Below are 22,408 nucleotides of genomic sequence, written 5' to 3' on the forward strand. Positions count from 1 at the left end.
TTAAAGCGCCCTGGGCTCTTACTGTGTGAAGCCAAAGGCCATGCTTTGTGAATCTTATCTGGAGCAGTACCAATAAGGCATCGGCGGTGGCAGCAATGCCTCTGAGCCCTGTCAACTGACACACTCACTTTAGTCCGTCTGTGTGGCGACCCAGTAAAGTGATTCCAATATATTTTTGGATACATGTGTAGGCTGAATAATTATTTGGCATTTAAGGTAATTAAGATGACTGAGGCTCTTTTTTTTATTAATCTTAAAATGTCTGGAGCACCGAGGCTGTAATTGGGAAACCATAGATGTCAGTTTTGTTTTATGAGTCTGTAGACCTCGAGCCAGATAGATGAGGTCTGTCTTTTCACAATGAAAGACACTAAATCACTGTAGCTTAATGATGAAAATGACCCTAACGCCATTGTTACGCCTTACAGTGAACTCCAATCATACTCTTTTAATTGTGTGATTTCTCCATCTGCTACCTGCTACAGCTTAAGACTATGCAGCTCACTGCAGAATATGAGATTCTTCCAAAAATGAGTTTTAGTGCCTTTTAAGGTAATCTACCTCTTCAGTCATTGGTCTTTATCCTATGTTCATTTCTGTCTCATTACAGAGTGCTGGAAGCTGCTATTAAGCAGCCCATCCATCACCACCCAGGAATAGCGTCTAAAAGGTTAACAGGAATGGCTTTTCTGGAAATGGAAAAAATTCTGGTGATGAATGGCATGAGCTTACTGGAATTCACCTCTGAATTAATGACTAGTATTTATCATCTAAAATATATCGTGTTTTGGGGCTTGGTTGGGTGCTTTTTTTCTTTCAAACTGGACCACTTGAGGACCACTCAGGTCTGAAAAAACATCAAGGCAATACATTAGCTTGTCTCCATGTTATAGCTTTGGCCATAGCCACACCACATTGAAAAAGCTATTCTAACATATCGGGGAGTGGAGGAACTGAAAATTTATCACATTATCTACAACAGTGGGATAATTTACAGCTTTGTATCTTAACAAGCCTTACAGGTTTAAGTGCTTGGGTGTGTGCAGATCAACATACTGTGGCTATGAGATTGTGGGATGAGTGGCATGCTTGTGTATGCTCACATGGACAATGTGCATGTGAATGCTGCTTAAAAGCATTTAGATGTATGCAGATTCCCTCCTTTTGTCTGCTGGTTCTTGTTGAGTGTTCCCAGCATGCAGGCTGCGGCAGTGCCAAGCACCCAGCTGGATGATTTATCACAGAATACTCCTTGATTAAGGGAAATTAAAGCAGGCTGCTCTTGGCTCGCTAATTGCTTTGATAAGTTCAAGCAGTTTGTTAGTGGGAATATTTTGGAGGATATGGACCTCTGAGAGAAAACAATAACGACAATTAAGCCGGAAAAGGGGCTGCCCAGAGTTGTTGTTTTGATGCAGTACTGCAGAATTTTACAGCTATCTCTCTTCTACTTTCTGGCTACTGCCTTCCCTGCTTTTCAGCTAATTCCACAGTAGCAACCTTCCCTCCATGTGCTGCTGCTATATAGACACATGACTCAAATCCATGGTGTGTTGATCAATAAACTCAGCGTTTTGGAGTTTCATAGCAGTTTATAAAATCGACAGTAGCATCGTTTAAGTGTTAGACTTGAGTTCCTGCCATAGCGATAAAAAGTCTTATGAAGACACAAACATTTATGTGTGATGTGCATCTTGTAAACAAGCTCTTTGAGTGAAGTTGTGAAACTCAAGCAAACCTTTGCAGTGCTTTCACTGGTGTCAATCTTTGTATGGCAAAAAAAAGCGCTGATAAGTGTGCTTACGGTTTGTTTTTCCTGCTGCTGGAATTTTACAACACCTGCGTGACTGTGACAGACGAGTACAACAAGCAGATGACTTACATACAGAAATCAACATGAGCAATTCAACATTGCCAATGGTTAGGAAAAAGTTCAAGGAGCTTAGAAACTTTTTTTTTGTGTGAAAGCAGCAAGTCAAGCAAGTCAACTTCTGAAAATATATAGGACGATTAAAACTGGAGGGTGGAAACAGCCATGAGACATGTTCCGTCTTCTTCCCAGTGGCTAATTTTATGTGTGTGTGAAGCTTGTGAGAGCGTCTCTTCGATACTATGCTGTCTCAGGTTGCTTAGGAATTGTGCTCCTGCCCTGTCAATCATACAAAATGGTGCAGTAGGCAGGGCCTTGCCTGAGCTTTTCCACCATCCCCAGTGGAGTCTCTCTATGACAACGACTGGCCGTTGAGGCACTCCCGCCGCAAGCACTGCGCCGGCTTCCACCAGTCTCCGTTGTGGCAGCGGCAGATGGTGCAGTCGTCCACCTTCACTTCAATTCCGGCTGGGATGATCGTTGTTCCAGCAAAGCAATTTGGACCTGCCGCATGGGAAGGGAGGGAGAGGAGGGGAGAGAAAGACAGGAAAGAAGGAATGAGAACGACAAGAAATGGATGTGGCTCTCCAGAGAGCTTCTCTTTTTGGAGGGGTGGTGGACTGATGCAGAGAGCTGCAGGGAGTTAGGGGAGTCAGAGCAGACGTACAGATCTTTTCACGGGCATGCACCGATGGGCTTGTTTTTGCAACACTAAAGCGCTTTTGTTAGTCTCCCCTTCTCCCTCGACATGGAGCGCTTTGCATCCTAATGCGCCTCGAGCAGAGAAGCCTGCCAGGCGCTGGCGTGGCAGTACAGAGAGGCTGGAGTACAGAGAGAGACAGAGGAAGAGAGAGAGAGGGAAAGCTGATTTGAGAGGCAGTAGGGAGGATGGTGTTAATCACTTCAGTCAGTATGAAAAGGCCACAGAACTCCTTAGTAATTCCTTACATGGTATCTTTCCACATACACACACAGACTCCGTACTTGCTTCCAAAACAATAAAGAACTCAGATTACTTTTGACATCTGATTTATCCTTTAAACACTGTAGGATTTCCTTGTGTGGATCCTGTTCGTTAAGATTCCTTTAATTCTAAAACCTGTTTGATTGTGTACCACTTAAGCACCTCATACCTTTTTAGCTGGTGTATATTTTAGGATCTGTGTTTGAAGAAGCCAAATAATGTTACCTTTGTGGGAATGCAGTACATTCATTATTGGTAAATACCACATGAAATTATTCTACCTAATTTGTCTCGCCTGCCTTTGGGCGATTTGAGGTGGCGTATCTCTGCCTCGTATCTGCTTCTTGTGACAGAGGAGCCAGAAGGTGCCAAGGATTCGCACTAGTTTTAATCATTTAAATTAAGCAATCAGCAGCTCAATTGGTGTGACGGTGACTTTGGATTGCTCTCAGTTTTCAGCTCTGTAAAACCTGCTGGATTCAAGACTCCTCTACGAGCAGTCATAAAAACCTCATATGTCTCATAACTCTTGAAGACACAGTGGCTTGCACGCCTAATATTCATGGACACCTTGGTGTCCCAGTGAATTTGATTTAGTACAGGCCTACATAATGCCAACAATGTAAATTTGAAACAGTATAGATAGTCAGCAACGTAGTTACAGGGTAGATAACCCAACTTGGGTACCATATAGCCCTTTTTCATGGATCACATTTTGACTTAGCCTCATCAGCTGCTATTCCTACTATTAAAAAAAATCAAAGTAACTGTTTTGAAGACCTGTTTGAGCTCCTAAGATGCTAAGTTAGGAGGCATTTATTATATACACTTCTAATATATAATTATTAGCTCTGCTCACAGTCTCTGTTTTTGCAGTTGACCCATGTCAGCACTACAGCACTACTTAACTGTCTCCTATAGGAATCATGGGCTTGACAGGGTTTGGTTCACAGGAGAAATTTTGACATGTCAAAATAGCAAAAGCACAACAGTAAATAGTAGAATTAATGATTGCTTAATTCAGTTCAGCTGCTGCAGTGCCAGAGTCCTGGTGTTTTCAAATGTGGCTTGGTGTCACACTGTCATGGCTCACTGCAATACTTGGAAGAGAGCTGAACCATTGTCGATGTTATTAGTTACACCTGTGCTTTTCCTACTGTGACAAAATATCAGTGGTGTTTTGTTATGGTGATGTTTAGGCAACTTAAAGACCTTGAGTATAAGGTATAGGCTTGGTAAAGAGTTTTAAATGTTGAAAAAGTGACCCTGAGTCAAAGCACAAGGCAATATTTAACCAAGGCTTTTAGCTTAATAACGTATTTAACGTATTTAACCTAATGATCTGCAAATAGGGTTGGCCAGCAACTTAGTATTCCACAAGCTTTTGCTTCAGGTGTCCAAGGGATTTGGTTAAATTCTGTATTGTTTATGAGTGAAAACAAGGTGCAAGAGACTATAAATATCCATGTGACATTGACAAAGGGAGCTGGAGGCTACCTAGTATGCCCATCCTTTGCCTCAGCACGGGTGAGTCCCATGCTCTATTTGGACCTAATAAAACCCCTTTGATCTGAGCTTAGAGGAGACATTGAGAGCGCTTGCCAAGTCTTAACTCTCATTGATCTGCCTCTGGACAGCTGGCACAGGTTACAGGACAAACTCAGTGGAGGTTGATGACGGAAGAGGGTGACTGGTGCTGTTGCCAAGTGTGATTGTTTATAGCCAGATGGATTTGGAGGCGCAAGGACACGATTTCGGCTACCTGTCATCCGTTCGAAGGACACACTGTCACCCATGATCAATTCATGGCCAATAAAGTTTGATGAAGTTAGAAAATGTTTGTCCTGTGTCAAACTTGTCTCAACATATCATACTTTCCCTGACTATGGCTTAAAGAGTGAATCCATATTTAGGAGTCTTTACAGTATATTTGCCTTAAATTTGATTACGGTTCTCGCCTTGAGGTCAGAAATGCAAACTACATAAAATACAAAAAACTACATCTCAAACGACACATTCAGACTGACATATTCTCTAGAATATGTCAGTCTGAATGTGTCACCTAACTGTTGCCAGCTCTATGTCACTGCTACCCTATGATATGTCTGTTAAAGAAAAACACAATGACAACCTCCAGACAGATAACATAGCAGATGGTTTAATCCTATCATACTGACAAAACAGTGGCCATTTTTAGACTACCTCTCATCATTTTTTTCACGACAGTTGTATAATTACAAGTATCCCCTGGAAAATTTACAGTATATTATTCATGATAAAGATTCGAGCTGGACCAGTCAGTCTCAATGATTGTGAAGCTCAGAGATAAGCACTCCCACTGGCCAAGTCTTCCGCTGTGCTGTCTTCTGCTCTCTGTTGCTGTTTTCAGGGTGAAATGCAAGCTGAAAAGCTACATCTTAATAACGGGAGGCTTTGACAAAAGGTTGGCAGCCATAAACACGAATTTGGTGATTTCCAGATGAAAAGACATACACACATCAGTTAGGATCTTCCTTAAAAATTGAAGTAATGTCATTATTCCCATTATAAATTGTTCACTAATCAACCACATTTACTCGTATGTTGATTTTACCGAAAAATCAAAGTGTATTTAATTAACACACACAGAGAGAGACCGGTTTCTGTACCTCTGGAAGTTAAAACACCTTACAGTACCTAATAATTATGGTTTTGGAACAGTAAATGGATATTGGTATGCAATACCTTAAGATATTGATCTCTATTGATATTGGTCAAATAATACCTGCATTCAATTATTTTGGACTTGGATCTAGATTAAAAAAGACTATTTGTATGACGTTGCTTGTGTCCAATCATTGCAAGGATTCTTTGAATTAATGCAAAGTGATTGGCTCATTACTGCTGCAGCTACAGTGCATATGCCTGTGATGAAATCATGTGTGGTGTGTTTCTTGTTCAAGAAAGGGTTACCTTACCTTCTGTCTTAGCATTAACACTGATACTATGTTAGTATGATAACGTTAGCATTTAGCACAACATGCTAGCATTGCTGTTGACTCAGTGTGTAACTGAGAAATGTGTCACAATGCATGAATTAAGTGATTCTGAGTGGTCTGGTGTTAAAACAGCCACCACACCAACTGCTGCCATTCATGTCTGTGTCTTATAATTATTTCCCAGTGAGAGAGAGCTGCGCACAAAACACATTAACATTTTAAAAGGGCTGTGCTCATTTCACATAATTATTTGAAACGCTTGCAGCAGGTAAAGTAAAAGAAAAATGTCTGACCGTCTCTCCTAATTGTATACTGGAGCACATAAGTGGATGTCTTCCTTTCACAGTCCCCTGTCCGTTGGCCAAAAATGAGAGCTAAACAGCATTCTTCATTGTCCTCTCCCCACAGCCCTTAACCATCCACTCCCATAGAGACTTATCTGTCTGCCGGAGCCTGACCAGGCACCCTTGGGGAGCCTAGAAACAGCAGGCCTACCCTGAAATGCCAAGGGTGTCACTGTGTCCTGTCAGGCTGGATTAGCTCTCTTATAGCAGCTTCTGCAGCCTTGTTAGTGTGGGTGTTTGTGTGTTGAAATAAAAGAAAGAATGCAGGGAGGATAAGGAGGAAATGAGAAAAAGAAATGAAAGAAAATGTGGGTAGTTGTGGCGAAATAACCATTTAGCATCCGCCTCAAACAAAATTCCTTTTTTCACATTTATAGGTCAACTGCTGCTTGAAAGAAAAAGGGAAAAAAAAAATATTTTAAGATATTTGCTCTGCCTCCTTTCAAAAGGAATAGTCATGAGCAATTTGTCTATTTTTGGTGTGACTCTCAGCATAATGAGAAGACCGCAATGCAATAACAAGGCATATAATCATGAGAGAACATCTTATTGTCAGGTTCTCATTTGAGTTCAGGAAAACTTTCTTTGCCAGCTCTTTCAGCTCTCAAAGTATCTGAAGCATATATTTGAGCTGTGCAAAATTACAAAATAAATATTTCTGATGTGTGAATTTTATTTGATATTCCCCGTAGGCACTCCTTGCTGTTGATCATTACAGGCAGGATAACATTGCAGTTACTGTACTTTAGTCATAAAGCACCATCGGTCCCTCAGGACTTGTGCTGGCAAAGGGAAATCTCCCACCTCGCCTTGTAAATAGCCAATGAACCATTGGTATTCTATAATTCTAATTTAGGGATTGGCTCTGTGTGTGACAAGGGCGTCAGGGCACTGGGAGATAAAAGGCTCTCAGAGGACCCATTAGTCCCTCCTACCATGCCTTTAATCAATGGGCTAATGTTTACTCTGCTTAGTGTGTCATTTATAATTAAAACTAGTACTGCTCATTAGTGTCCAACGGGCCCAAGGTAATAATTTTAATTCATAAAACATCAATTACATCCTAATCCTCTAAAGGCGCGGCCATCAAATGGCGATACCACAGATAAACTTGCCGTCATTGGTTTAATGAAAATTTAATGACTTCTAAGGAGTGTGAGTTGAATTCCAGAGGAGATGAGTGTTTACCATTTTTACAGATGGGGCAGCATTGCTCCGGCTCGTACACAGGGTTGACACACTCTGGGACGGCACAGTCGGACACCACACAGTGCACCTCATTATTTGGTTCGCAGCGGCACCATTCACAGGGTGACGGCTGTGGGAAGAGTGGGGAAGAGAAACAGGGAATTGGAGTTAGATCATTCAGTGGGTTTCATTTTTATGAGCGCTCTATATGATTATTACTGGTCAGATGAAGAAACAGCCTGCTCCTGTGTTCACATTTTGCAAGTATTTCCCAATTAAAAATATTCTTGTTATATGTATCTCATACTGTCATAAACAAAGATGCAAGTTAATAAATTATTCACAAAACTAGTTTTATTAGGTTACTTGCCTCTTAACAAACAGACCCTGAAGCTGACTTTGAATCAAATTACAAGAAATAACTAATAAGGGAGTATAGTGTTCATGATACTTGGTATTTTGCTGCATTCTGCTGCGGTCTGCCTCAGGAAACAGTTCAGAAGCTTATCATACCACCTCTGCAACATGTAAATCAGTGCTATGCAGCTCTCTGTGCTGCTGCCTCTCACTTGACTCTGTCTTTACAAAGTCTCTTGACCAGAAACTGAACTATAATGCAATTACATGGAGTGGAAAAATACAAACTGTTTCTAAATCACGAAAGGTCAAATGTTCATCATATTAGATTTTCTTTCTACTCATCATATAAGCAGTCTTTTGAGTGCCTCTCTGCACTGGGTCTGCTCTGTCAGCAACTCAGCTCACTGTACTAACCTTGGAGGGTACCAGCATTTCATAACCTTTTTGCAGTTTACATTTGATAAAATATTGATTTTTCTGGTTAGGTAGGTCCATTTGTGTGAAGAGCAGTAATTGCAACCGAACAAAATTGTTCAGATAAGTCAATAATAAAGTCAATAAACTGGGTGAGTTATCCATTCGAATCAAAGTCCACAACTTTCCCAAATTGCAGCGGTCAGTATTTTAATGCACATCATTTATATTCAAAACCAGCTACTTTGTAAGTAAATGTTGACCCATGAATGACACTGGGCTGATTAATAATGCGCTTTTGAGTATATAATGTTGCTTTGTCTTGTATGCATTTTTAAAGGAATAGTTCAGCTGAGAGATAAACAAGTACAATGATGCCATTTTCAAGGCTGCAGATAAACATAGTATACAGTTGGAGCAAGCCAGTTAGCTTAGTTTAGCTTAGCATAGGGCAAATAGCTGGCCTGGCTCTGTAAACGGCATTTCTAAATTTTGCTAAATAACAGGTCGTGTCTTGTTTGTTTAGTCGCCGCCTAAACAACGGAGGCTTCAGGAAGTTACTTGTCAAAACCAAGAAATAATCTAGCAAACAAGCCCTTATAAAATGACCAATTGCTTTTTGTACCGTTTAAGCTTTAGAGGTGCTAGTAAGTGGCTTTTGTCACCTTTGAGCACAGCCAGGCTGACTTTTCTCCCTTGGTTCCAGTTTTTATGCTAAGCTAAGATAAAAAAGATGCTGGCTTCAGCTACATATATTCTGTAAAGACATGACAGTGCTATCAAACTTCTCATTCAACCCTCAGAAATAAAGCAGCTAAATTGAGTTTACCTCGAATTTCCAACTATACACTTAAATGCTGGTTGCTGTGCTCCGGAATTAATGTTTTAATGTCATGATGCCATTACAGATACTGACTGCATAATAAGTTAAACTATAGCAACATCTATGCAATTGCTGTTCACAACCCAGTTTAGTGGAGAGATAAATGGGCTGTGGTAATACTGAATGTTTTAATGCGACTTTCAGCAGCTAATTTAGCCAGGATGCATTAAGAAGCACAAAATGGTAAATGGTCAAGATTTTTTTAAAAATGGAATTTATAACAGTCTTTATACACCGTAGCTATAAATTGAAAATGAGCAACATGGACAGAGAGAAAAGAGGGAAAGCAAAGGAAAGCATATTTATATTCCATTCCCTGATTGTGATCGTACTTAAAACTATTTGTATGTTGTAGGAGAGCTACAAAGTCATGTTGAAATGAGACATTTAACTGTATCCAAGGGACAAAGCAGAGACATGAGACATGAACCTATACTGTCTCAACTCCTATTATTCCACTTTCCCTCCTGATGGCAGAAAATTCCTAATACTGTTCTTCAGATACACAGTGCATCTGGAAAGTATTCACACTGCTTTGCTTTTTCCACATTTTTTTATGTTACAGTCTCATTCCAAAATGGATTAAATTCATTAATTCCCCCTCAAAATTCTACACAAAATACCCCATAATGACAAAGTGAAACAAGTTTGCTTGGATTATTTGCAAATTTGTTAAAAATGAAAAACGTATTACGTATTAAAAGTATTCACACCCTTTGCCATGACACTCAAATTGAGCTCAGGTGCATCCTGTTTCCATTGATCATCCTTCAGGGGTTTCTACAACTTGAGTTGAGTCCACCTGTGGTAAGTTCAGTTGATTGGGCATGATTTGGAAAGGCACACAGGAGTCTATATAAGCCCTCACAGTTGGCAGCGCATGTAAGAGCACAAGCCATGTCATGAAGTCAGAGGAATAGTTTGTTGAGGCAGGATTGTATTGAGGCACAGATCTGGGGAAGGGTACTGAAAGATTTCTGCCACATGAAAGGGTGGCTGCAGCAATATATAGAGACTTTTTTTTTTAAATAAATTTGCAAGAAATCCAAGCAGACTTGTTTCTTGGAAAAAATGAATTTAATCCAGTTTGGAATGAGTCTGTAACATAACAATGTGCAAAAAGTGAAGCAGTGTGAATACTTTCCAGATGCACTGCATTTCCTCTGCTTTGTCAGACAGTTGTCTGGGATTAAAAATCAGGATGTAAATCATCTGTCAGATATGATGTTTACAAAGGTCAACTAAAAATTCTCTGTATATTTTGTTAAAAATCAGAATCCAGTCAGAGAACAGTGACTGCATTTATGTGTTTATGTGTAAGTCGTTTGTGTTCTGTAAGAAAAGCTGTGTCCTGTGTCTGTGCTTTAAAGGATTCACTCTTTGTGATGTTAATTATGATCTATTCTGCCTGCTCATTCATTGTGTCTGTTGCATATTTTAGAGCTGCCACTCTCTGATGGAAACCATATTTCAAGGCCTTTCCTTTTAGCTGCACAGAAATTATAGACTTTTAAGTACACACATAGATGGTGCCGAAACATCTAAAACTTTCCTCAGTTCTCATTAAAAATTCCAGTCAAAAGTTCAGTAATGCTTTAGCATATAGCACACAATGAACGGCATAATTCTTCTCAATTTGTAGCATATTTTTCATACTGTTGGTGTATCAATACATATGTGAAACTAGGAAATGAGAGGGTAAGGGAGTGACGGTAGATCTACTCGGTACCTAGTCTGTTATCATGAGTTAGAGTATGACTCACTGAGAAACAAACCTTGAAGTTTAGTGAAAGAAGGGTTTAATGAATTCTATGTAGCCTTTCATCAATATGCTAATTTATTTCAAAATGATAATATTAGCACTGGATGGGTAGGTGACATATAAAAATGAGAACAGCAAACTAATTCCTAAAAAAAAACTGGGCACATTCTTTTACTTTGTAGTTTGTTCTGTTGGAGAAGATGATCATGTCTTCATGTCCTGTCACAGTGAGAACGTCATGAATAGTAAGGATCACAAACAAAAATGATCACAAATCAAAATTACATTATAAGCATTGGGTCATTCTAATGGGTCTTCAACCCTAAATTATTTGAATAATTTCATCTTGCATCCAGCACCAAGCAGACTAAAAGCAGCTGTGCAAACACATATCTCTGTTGTTACTTAACAGTGACGCTGGAGGAGATCATTCTCAGCTGCCACTCACGTCTCAAGGGTGGTCAGGCTCATATTAGAATGAGTACCGGATAGGTAATACTTGCTCCTTGTACCTACGTGTTTATATCAGGTGTATTTTACTGGTACACTGGTATTGCAAAACAGTTTGATTGCAAATTGGGAAGAATCACAAATTGCACTCACATTTTACCCCACCAGTCCACTTTCACAAATATATCATGGCAAAAATATTTATCTGAAAGAGAAATGTTACAGTTAAACACCCTATAGTTATGTGACCCTGTGTCACTTTGAGCGTTAACACAGAAATGTTCCAATTATACAAGAGGATGTTGCCTCATACATATGGATGATCGACTACATTTTGTCAACCTGACAGCCTTAATCTGTTGGGGCAGGCAAGGTGGGACTCAGGGTCAGCATTGGAGCGCAAAGGGGACAGTCTTGATTCATGATGTCATGGCTGCATTTGTGGTTCAAGAATCTGCTTATTTCTTCAGCAGAAATATTTGGCTTCAGTACTAGTAATTAGATATCTGCACCTGCATCTGATATATGCACTTTTTGAGTTGAGTGAAGATGAAGTGCGGTAACCTTGGGCAAAATATAATAGCAGTTACACCTTACTTTAAATTAACACTGCCAGCCACAGAAACCTAGGCTCAGTAAAGATTATGTTAGGTAATAATAAATATGTCTCATCAGGGAATGGAAGCAACAGCAGCTTGCAATAATGAGCTTCACATTGTGAGTTTATTACAGTCTTTAAATGGAGGTCTGATTTCACTTAGCTTGTTTACATGCACACTAATGTCCCTGTTGCAGACTACCATGTTTTTGCATGTAAACATCCTATCCTGGTTTCAGAAACCTGGAAAAGCATTTAACCATTTTTGGGAAGCCTACAATGGTAAAAACTAAGATACTGTGGCATGTGAACACCTTAACTTCTTTATCAGTTCACAGTATGTATGAAAATGTGTCCTCAGTTTTAGGTTATTTACTTATTAGTTAGTGAAACGATGGTGCAAAAAGAAGAACAATTTACATATGGTTGTAGAACCTGGTGAAGTTTGAGAATTTGGTGGTAGTAACCCTGGATTCTAAGATCATGCCAAAGATTGACCATAAAGAGGAAGAGACACACATCCCTATTATGAAAGACTTCATGCTTTACACCTGCAGACATGTCTTTGGCGTGCTGAACCAACATGTACTCAAATTTGACTTTGTTTCCATTCCATGTGAAGAATGTAAAAAAAGAACTACAGGGTACAAAACTGTCTGATGATCACATCTGCACCATGTATTTGAGATTTTTTCTGAAGAGAAAGTCTAAAAAGAAACACTAATGCAGAGCATTAACTGTATTGTGGCTCTCATCTTTTATTACTGCTGATAAAATGAGTGCAGAAACTATAAGGGGAATGCAGCAGAGTCGTGGCAGCCAGAAACAAAAAAGAGCTCACTCTTAAATGCTGAAAGAGCTCAATGGGTACAAAAATGAGAGGCTGGATGTGAGTGAGTCAGGCAGGTGCGCATTGATGCAGACAACCAAAAACCTGGATATTGTTGAAAGAATATACAGGTTTCTCATGGCACATGCAAATATCCTGAATATGATTAATTCCAATATAAGATTTAAATCCCAGGCACTAGTGTGTATGTAAATGTGCATCTAATCAAATTTCAGCTCACTAATATTACTGCCTTTTTCTGGTTGTAAAAGCAACATAACATTCCTCTTCTTAACAGGGCCTTTGCAGGGGATGGTGGATTACATGTTAGTTTGAAGTATTTAATTATGGGTAAAAGCACAGCATTAAAACAAATTCTCTTTGGGAGCAGGACAATTAGTTAAGTGCACCATAAGCATCCAGCTAACACCAGTTTTGACTGATATTTGATCAGCTGCCAAACATACAACAAGAACATTCCTCTTCAACAAAACAGTGAGAACAATTACACACAGTTTCACTGAGCCTGCATATGGCATGGATACTGCTTCCCCTTTCCCCCATAAGGCATATTAACATCTTTAGAGGATAGAGGAGTTGATTAGGCATCATGTAGTCCTTAAAGTGCACATTAGTGAGGTCTGCTAAATCTTTCACTTGTTTACTACTCTTAGCAAATGCATTGTCTCAAATAGTGGCTGCTGGTAAAATGTAATAAATCGGAATTAAAATCAACATAAGAATTAACATATATTACTCAATGGGTTTGAGGCAGTGCAATCAGTATTCTGAAAGTGAGCGTCAGCCAGAAACAGGAGATTTGAGACTTTGTTGTTTATGGATCACATTCATTTTTATTATTATTGAACTGAAATGATATGAATAAGCAACCAGCACATTGTATGCACTTTTCTCCTCCAAAGATGTGTTTGGATCTTACAGCTACCACTTCATCCAGGCTGTATTTTTTTGACAATTGGTAACAAACATTTCCCAATAATGTGTTCACTTTTTAAAACACTTCTTATCCAGCAGGATCACAAGTTAGGACACAAGGTGTGATGTTGATGAGATGAGACAAGGTTGATGTTGTATTCTAGATCCATAGCTCTCCTCCGTGTGTATGTAGAGTGAGCACGTATAGCTTTGATTATGTTATTGGAATAACTTTAGTTTCAGTCTGTTGAAAATCTGTTGAAGCATATTGTATCATTTCTTATTCATTTCTTAAATATACTTGACGATAACAAATCCATGTGATGAAGAGGTGACCTTTTTGTTTAGTGAAATCTTGGTTTATACTTAATAAACACACAAATAAAAGACTGTTCAAAGACTATTGTGATCCATTTCGTAATGCTGCCCATGTTTTTAGGTCACTGTTTAATGAGTGTTGTTGGCAGCTGAATGTTGTCAGCGTTGATGTACATTATGTGTTTTGGTTGCGTTGGTGCATTGTGAACATGAGATTAACTGTTGTACCATGCTGGATGTCAGTAAAGAGAACTGTATGAAGAGAGCTCAAGTGCAAGCCTGCTAGTGCAGGTATCTCATAGGCATAAGTTTGTTAAAAATGTCTTTGAAAAAGAAAACTACTTCATTTACTTAGGACACATTGCACAGTCCTTCAGTGTATTCAGTGGTGCCTGGTGCCTTCAGTGCGTCCTTTTGTGTGAGATCTGCCGTGAAGAGGATCAGTCACGCCTTAGCCCACCCTCAAAAAAGAAAATGGAGCACCGGCACCATATTTAGTCGTACTGCCAGATGTTTTGGTGGAAAGTCTTCTGTTGTCCCCGTCTTTTTGGCTGGGTATTAGAGTGAGTCTGCTCATGCTTTTCATTCCCACTCTGAGACAAGTGGAGACGGGGCGGGGAAGCAATGAATAGTCAAATAACCTTCAGTGGGGTTCAGATGGTAATGTGAAATACTTTCAGGCTGCATAACAGGGCCACAGGAATCTCACTCATGCCGTTAATAGCAGTGACGGGGATGGGTTGACAGTCAAACTGCATGCTGCTGCTGTCTAAGTCAAAACAATATTTTACTGGTGGTCAGGGAATACAGAGAGAGGAAGAGGAGGCAGGACTTGGACATGGATGGGCAGAATTGGATGCTAAAAACACCCTGGATACTTGTAAGTGCAAACAAGTTCAAGCCAGAAAAACTTATTTTGAAATTCTTTGTGGCCTAATTATTTGCACTTAATATTTTTTTTCTAATTAGGACTCTTGTCGCCGGCGGCAATTTGGGTAGGAAAATCAATTTAAGCAATCATTTTTACAGCTTTTTTATGGCTGATGTCTCTCATAGGTGTTAGTGCTGAAAAGCAGAGTCACTAATTACTGTTGTGTGTGACGTGTAGGCAGCTCTGTGTTTGTGTGTGTGTACACACACAAACATATTTTAAACTTATTATTGAGGTTGTGATTTTACTGTACATTTCTATAATTATGGTATATTTGAGTTCTGCGAAGACGTTTTTTTTCTATTCAAAAAACAGTTAATAAAAACAGAAATTACAAAAGATTATCGGAATGATGATGGTGAAAGGCAATATGTTTTTCTCAGAAAATGAATTGCCTCACTATTTGAAGCCCTACTCAATTGTAGGCTGTAACTGTACTGCACTGGATATATTAGCAGCTGTCTCTTTTAAGGAAAGGTGAGGACATATTAGTATTAAGGCTGCATGTTTTAGCATATTACTTGCAAATCAATAAACACTACTTTCCCTTAAGTGAAAAGTTATCCAAGACATTCTGATGGTTCAAACTGTGGGAGCCCTCCCCCCTTTTTCAGCTCTGCATCCCTTCCATGGGTGGGTGGTTGGGTGGGTGGTGGGGGATCGCAGGAAGCATGGACGGGATTGTTCACAATTGAGTTCACATCCCAGCCCTAGCCTGACAATCTGGGATCTGAACTCACCCTATATATCCTGGTTCTTGATTGCAGCTGTGCTGAGGCCTGAGGCACTCCGGCAGCCATGCTGGGCGGACTGGTCCCTTCCTCATCTGATGGGGAACCCTGTAAGGTTGAGTGGCATGACTCTCTCACAGGGCAAGAAAACAGAAGAGTAGAGAACCCACAGTAGTACACCCACTGGTAGAAAATCTGCACCTGTAAAATCTACATTTTATTAAATACTGTGTTTTTAAACTAAATAAGTGGTCAAGTTATGGTACTGAGAAATGTACTTGAAGCAAGGTTGCTGATGCATGAGTTATACCAGAATTAGATTCAGCAAATGGTGGACTGACATTGCACTGCAGTCAGCTGCTTGGTGAATGCCCAGTACCACTTGCATGACAATGACTGACCTATTGCACGATGGGATTTTCAGCGTAACGAAACTGGTCGGTTGATGTAAAACCACATATACTTTGGTCAATTCTTCATTTAAATTAATTCATCCGAGCATCCTAGAAGCTCTAAATGGACCACATCTCTTCATTCACCTCACCATTCTGAGATGACATGTCCGCCATTTCTTCTCCATCATCTGCTACTGAATATAAAGGCAAACGTCTGCACAATGCAGCACAATCACCACAAAGGAAATGCTGATGAGGCCCACACCAAAGGTTAACCTGTCGGCATCTCTAAACAGGGGTCTGTATGACAAATACTGATGACCTTTGATTTTCTTGAACTCTGCAGGGTTCCAGAGCTTTCATGTCTTCATTGAGGAAACCCAACCCTCTTCAGGATGTCTACTGAGACATTAGAGTTACTTGTGTGGTCTTAGATAGAGGAGAGGGGAACAACCAGCAACAACAGCAAATCTCCTCTCTCCTTATTTCTGTCATGTCATTTTCACTGAGATAATCAATAAGAACAAATGAATTTTTTTTCCTCCCTCAACTACGAAGAAACGTCCTTCCCTCTATGGGCCCTCCAGTCAAGGTTAGCAGGAGGGTGAGCTGCACTATTGATGGACTTGATCTCACATCAAACTGCGAGGCTTATGCACTCACAGCGGCCCTTACAAAATATGTGGGCTTGCATCCCAATGCAAGACTGAGCTTGATGCTGTCTGACGTGTAAACACACCAATCAGTACAGATTAAGTACAAAGGTCTTAAATGGTCTGATCTCACACGCCCTTGATTAACACTTTCATACATTTCACTTTCATACATTTCAAGAGAAATGTCTTGATTATTTTTTTGATCAATCTACATTTTTTTGTCCAATTAATAATTCAAAACCCAAAGACATTCACTATACATTAATACAAAACACAAAAAAACAGCAATATGAGTGGAGCCAGCAATGGTATTTTGAATTTTTCTTGGATGAATGCTCCCAAAGATTTATTACATATCTAAACTGTCTCTGATCCACTTGTATTTCACTTGACTAATCAGTTGTTTCAGCACTAGCAATAACGGCCCCTACAAAAGGCGGACAATTTCTTTTAACAGTGGAAAACCAAGATACTGTGGCTCGCTACTCCACTAGCTGAATGTACTGTAGAAGCAGAAATATGCCAGTGAAAATGAAAAACAATTAAAAAAAGAGGTTTGACAACTAAATTCCTACACTTTTCCCAGCCCCTTTGGACTTGTCTGTTTTTTAAATTGCCTTTACACAGATAAACTGTTCAAGCTGAATGGTTAATAATGATGCTTGTTTACATTTTATGTGGCTTAGCCCCCTGCCTGCTACAATTTGTTTCAGTGTCATGGCATGCTAATATTCACAGGTGCGACACGGTCCAGCATCCCTCAGCAGAGGTTTCTTTGCTTTGCCTTCAAGTCATGAAGCCAAATGGAAACAAATATACACATTGCAAAACATTCTGCTGAAGCTTTGAATGCTAACAAATGAGAAGTAGACGATGAGGCATGCATAATTTTCTCATCTTAGTGTCCAGTAATTCCCAATGGTTGGTAGAGACCAAAAAACAAAGCTAAAGTAGAGTAGGTATTTAACTTGCATTCATCAGGTGGTTAGAAAAACAACTCCAAATGAATGCTAATGTTGCTCTACACTTGTTGGATTGTGGTGTAAATTCGCAACTGTTTGCTAACACATTCACCTGAAGGACTTCATGTGGTGATACTATATCAAGGTCGTGTTCACTGCTTGTTCCAGACAAAAAAGAGGGGCAGTTGGTACTCCTTCGGCTACATGGTTTTCCTTCATAGATGTTAACCAGGCCATACCATAAGGAGTTGCTACTCATATACAGTATATTCTAGCCCTATCTAATTTGAAGGTTGTGCTGATATGAACAACATGAACATAATTTCTGACACTCCAAGGACATTTTTGAATTCAGTAGTGTATCTAACAAAATATTTTAAAGCATTTTAGTGCTAAATACATGTTCAGTCTTATCTATCTTTCTAAAACTGGGAGCATGACATGTCCATGCTTTAAAAACTCAAAGGATGGCTTAGATAACATGTGGCCAAACCGAACTGACATAAATGAGGTCATTTATGTGGTCCTCGAAACTTGTGCAATACAATTCTATGTTGTGTTACAGAATTACAGACATGACCCAGAATACATCCTCATTTCGTGATTGGCACTAGGTGCCAGTATGGCCAAGATAGCTTTCACTATCATATAACTGTTTCCAGTGGGGGCATTCCGGTGGTTGTAGCTAATATTGTTAATAGTAGCTGTCTTGCCCATCCAAAATGTTGAGAAAGAGGGAAGGCAGTTTAATGAAAGATGAGGAAGTGTGTGTGGCTGAATGGAGACAAGTCGTTGTGTCTTTTTTGCAACAAGGCAGGGGCAGTGCCAAAGGAGTACACTTTACGGCCGCACTTTCACAACAAGCACTGAGCAAAGTACACTAACCTTAGCCACCAAGAAAAGCAAGAAAAATCAAAGAATTAAAAGGCAGTCTCCTTTCTCAACAGAATATATTTTTTTGGCTAAAAACAGCAAAAAAATGATGCAGTGAAAGCCAACTTTATCGTAACTGAAGAAATAGCCCAATGGTCAAAGAGTTTTTCCATGGAAAACTTCCATACTAGACCTCAGCTTTCAGAGATGCTTATTAATTATGAAATTCGGCCCCTTGAGAGCAGCTAAAATGTTGATCAACCCTGAAATGAACATGAGTTTGACAACTCTGGCTTTGATGAAATTCTCAGATTTGTTGTTGAAGTTGAGCAATTGTTGTCTTTTGTTCATATATGCACTTTCTGTAAAATACTGATATGAAATATGTTGCCAAAGCTTTGAAATGGTTTGAAGAATGAATGTAATGCCTATCAGTCTCATTTCTTTCTATTCTGGATTTACATATTTGATCTCTGTATCTGTATCTCTATAATGGAAACTGATACTAAAAAACACTCTGCTGATCATCCACTGACAATACTAACTAATCTTGGAGACCGTTTATAGTTTTAGGTATTCATTTAGTTCTGGAGTGTCTGTCAATTTGGCTGCACACAATGGATGACTGAATAGTGTAATATAAATGATTTCTAACAGTTATCCTTGGTTTGTACATCTCATGTTTTAAACTTGAAAAAACCTGGTGGCTGTTTGTTTAAAAAAGCTCTATACACATAAATCACTTTCTGAATAAACCTAATGTAAGAAACAGGTCATGCAGATGCAGTTTTATTTAAAAAAAAAAGATTGTTTTGAAGAGTCAAGAAGAAATTGAAAATGTAATCACCAGTTTGCCGACTTGTTAAATCCATAAAAGGTACATTCAGGTGTATAATAGGTAGAAACCAAGATATATTTCTCATTTAAATCAGTAGATCCAACACATAATGAACTTTTCCATTGGAGGTTTATAGTATTTGTCTGACACAAGTACAATGGACATGTTAATGTCAACTGGTTACTGATATATTTGTAAAAGACATGAACAAATGCCATGATTAACAATAGAGTTATAGCCAACTGTTGTTTAGGCTGCATTGTGTCATATTATATCTCAATCACTTGCAGCCCCAGTCCACTTGTGAGGAATTTGAATGAGGAGGTTTCCCCACGGGCAACAACAGTTTAAACACAGACTGTAGTTGTCAGGCTCATAGTGTCATTTAAAGTAAGATAGTACTGTCATGCTCTGTAACAGCCGCTGAGATGCTGGTCTGATGGGCAAAAACAGTGCTCTCATTGCAGGAGACACGGGGAAACTGAATCTGCCAGCAATGACTCAGTGTCCACAAACCAAAGCTTTTAAATACTGTTACAGCATCTGTCAGTTTAGTAATGCTGGGTGAATGTTCATTCGACGATGTAGGGGTGTGTGTGTGTGTATGTGTGTGTGTGTTTGGGGGAGGGGGTGGTGACATCACTCTGGGAGGCAGCCATTTTTATGCCCTTGGCCAATAAACACATTTTCATGGTACTTTACAGTACAGCAAGAACCATTTATATGCTCTCACCAAGCAAAAGCTTCAAAAACCAAAACCCTAACAACCTCCCACCACAGGTCAGTGCTGTTACTGAACTGTATTTTGCAATTTGTTGAACAATAAGTATCATCACTTGTTGCTGTCAACAAGTTGCAAAACTGAAACAAGTGTCTATGGCATTCGATCTAACAGGGCTGACCTCCGTTCCCGTGAGACATGGTGGCTACTGCCAAAATGACACCATCATGGCACTGGAGTTCGTTTCCCAGGCAGACTGCCATGTAAGATGGTTGCTGACTGTAACTGACTGAATCAAACTGGCAAGATGGAACCAACTCATGAGCATCAGTTGGGCACTGGCAGTCCATATTATTGTACTCAAAGATGAATATAAACAGTATGTTTTTAAAAAATCACAAGTGCTTCTACTGTTATGAGGCAAGCAACCTATAGTGCGTATTGGAAATGTTAAAAGTGTGTTTTAGTAAAACTTTGATTTTTGGACTGTAATTTGAGGCACCTGAAAGAATTGTTTCAATATAACTATAATGTAAGGACGTAAGAAAACGTAAGAAATAAATTGCAAAAAAAAATGATCCAGGTTGGATCTCAGACCTTACCTTGAATTCTTCCAGAATTTTATACGTTTTCCCCCGGTATTCGCAAAAGTTTTTAACCTCCTTGCACTCGGGGCAGCATCCATTGTGCTCCACTTTTGTGCACTTGGGGTGCAGTTTGGGGCACTCGGGCTGGTCGCACACAGGCCCGTCCTCCGTGCACACGCACGGACAGTTCGAATGTCCCGGGTAGAAGCGCTCCCCGAGTTTGTAGACGAAGCCACTGTCATCCACGCATCCTTTCCCCCGGTAGTCATCGAAGACGATGTTATCGCTGGCGGTCCGCTCCGCTTCGTCCGCAGCGTAATCCTCGGGGTTACCCACCGAGGCCGGAGACACGGGGCTCGGGGCCAGCAGGAGGACGAAGGCGGCCAAGAGGAGAGGGCCCATCCTTCGCCGTGGCATCGATATCCACATTCAACAAGAGTGTGTGGATGTCATCCCTAGGCTCCCGGTATCCTCTCCGGATCCGTCCTGCGCTTCATTATCATCTTCATCATCATCATCGTCATCATCTTCACTTGAGGAAATAGGCTGCAGTGGAAAAAAGAGAGATGATATGATGGATGATGATTCACTGTTGTTGTTTAGCACACAAACCAGTAAACAAATGCTTTTCTTTTTTTTGACTCAGGCCTGTTTATATTTTTATCCTCCTTCTGCAACCAATTGTGTTGATAGGGGATCATTCAAGTTTCTATAATTCTTCTTATTATTATTAATTATTTTTCTTATTTTTTCCAAAGATACAAATGGGACTCCACATCGCAGCTCACTCAACAGGCTAATGCAACTAATCCCTTAAGAAAACAAAAACCTTTGTTAACATAAAAAGCGTGAGGTCTTTACTGTGTGTGCACTTGGTTGGTGTGCTGATGGTTGTGGTGATGCGGGGGGGTCAGATTCAAATGATTCTCTTTGTGCAAAATCTCAGCAGTGGCTGAACGTCCAACAACAGAGGAAAAGGTTACAACATCCATTATCTGAAGTGGGTGGAGTGGGCTCGTCACAGTATTTCTTCTCCACTCTCATTAAACCCAACATATTAGCAATAACTGTACAATGTCAAACTCTATGAGAGCGAGCAGAGACAACAGGTAGTCTATTTCAGATTCGCTTGAAGCCAATAATTATACAAATTACTGCTCCAACATTGCACTTACAGCAATATATTCTTACTCAAGCAGACATGGTACATTGCAAATGTCCCGAATCATAAATGCGCAATGATTTAACCCAAAATGCATCACTCCTTCGGAAAAAGGGGAAGACCACAGAGCAGAATCCACACAGCTAGGTGCAAATGAATATCTCATCTCTGACTGGAATCGTTTGGTTTCTAAGTGCTGCGTGTCTTGACAGATCAATTGAAACACTGCTGACAGCAGGGATGTATATTAAACGGAAGGGCAAACTCACCGAGCAGAAAATGCTTGATATCCACTTATTGTGAAGCCAGAGAAGCCAACACATAGAGGGTTAGAGTAGATTAAAGATAGCCGCCTAGTCTATCGGAAACTTCACTTTATCCACTGGGTAAATTCGCCAGACTCCATGAGATACTATAATCCTCCCCCTCGATCGTGAGGACGGGTTTAAAAGCAATTAAACACAAGCCTTCTGGAGGTATGATTCCCCCTTTCCAGTCCAAAGAAAATGATATCCACATAAAAGTAGGTCTGCCTCATGATTATCCTCAAAGGACTCACCTTTTAGAGACAATATCGCAGTTCACGTCCGAAGGCATGCGGTACAGAGACAGAGACCGAAAAAAACAGCTTTTTTTTTTTTTTAAAACAAACAAACAA

General features: G+C 39.9%; 1 protein-coding gene across 1 annotated transcript; it reads right to left on the reverse strand.

The window, feature by feature from the left end:
* Nucleotides 1–239: 239 nt before the first annotated feature.
* vwc2l (von Willebrand factor C domain containing 2 like) lies at nucleotides 240–22,196 on the reverse strand. The gene is made up of 5 exons (XM_046404319.1): nucleotides 22,020–22,196; nucleotides 20,604–21,134; nucleotides 15,566–15,685; nucleotides 7,345–7,474; nucleotides 240–2,374 (listed from the first exon to the last, which is right to left on the reverse strand). The coding sequence occupies exons 2-5, from the start codon at nucleotides 21,015–21,017 to the stop codon at nucleotides 2,223–2,225; spliced, it is 816 nt and encodes a 271-aa protein (XP_046260275.1). The 5' UTR covers nucleotides 21,018–21,134; nucleotides 22,020–22,196; the 3' UTR covers nucleotides 240–2,222.
* Between the last annotated feature and the right edge of the window lie 212 nt (nucleotides 22,197–22,408).

This window comes from Scatophagus argus, chromosome 11, assembly GCF_020382885.2.
Source record: "Scatophagus argus isolate fScaArg1 chromosome 11, fScaArg1.pri, whole genome shotgun sequence".
Lineage (NCBI taxonomy): Eukaryota > Metazoa > Chordata > Actinopteri > Scatophagidae > Scatophagus > Scatophagus argus.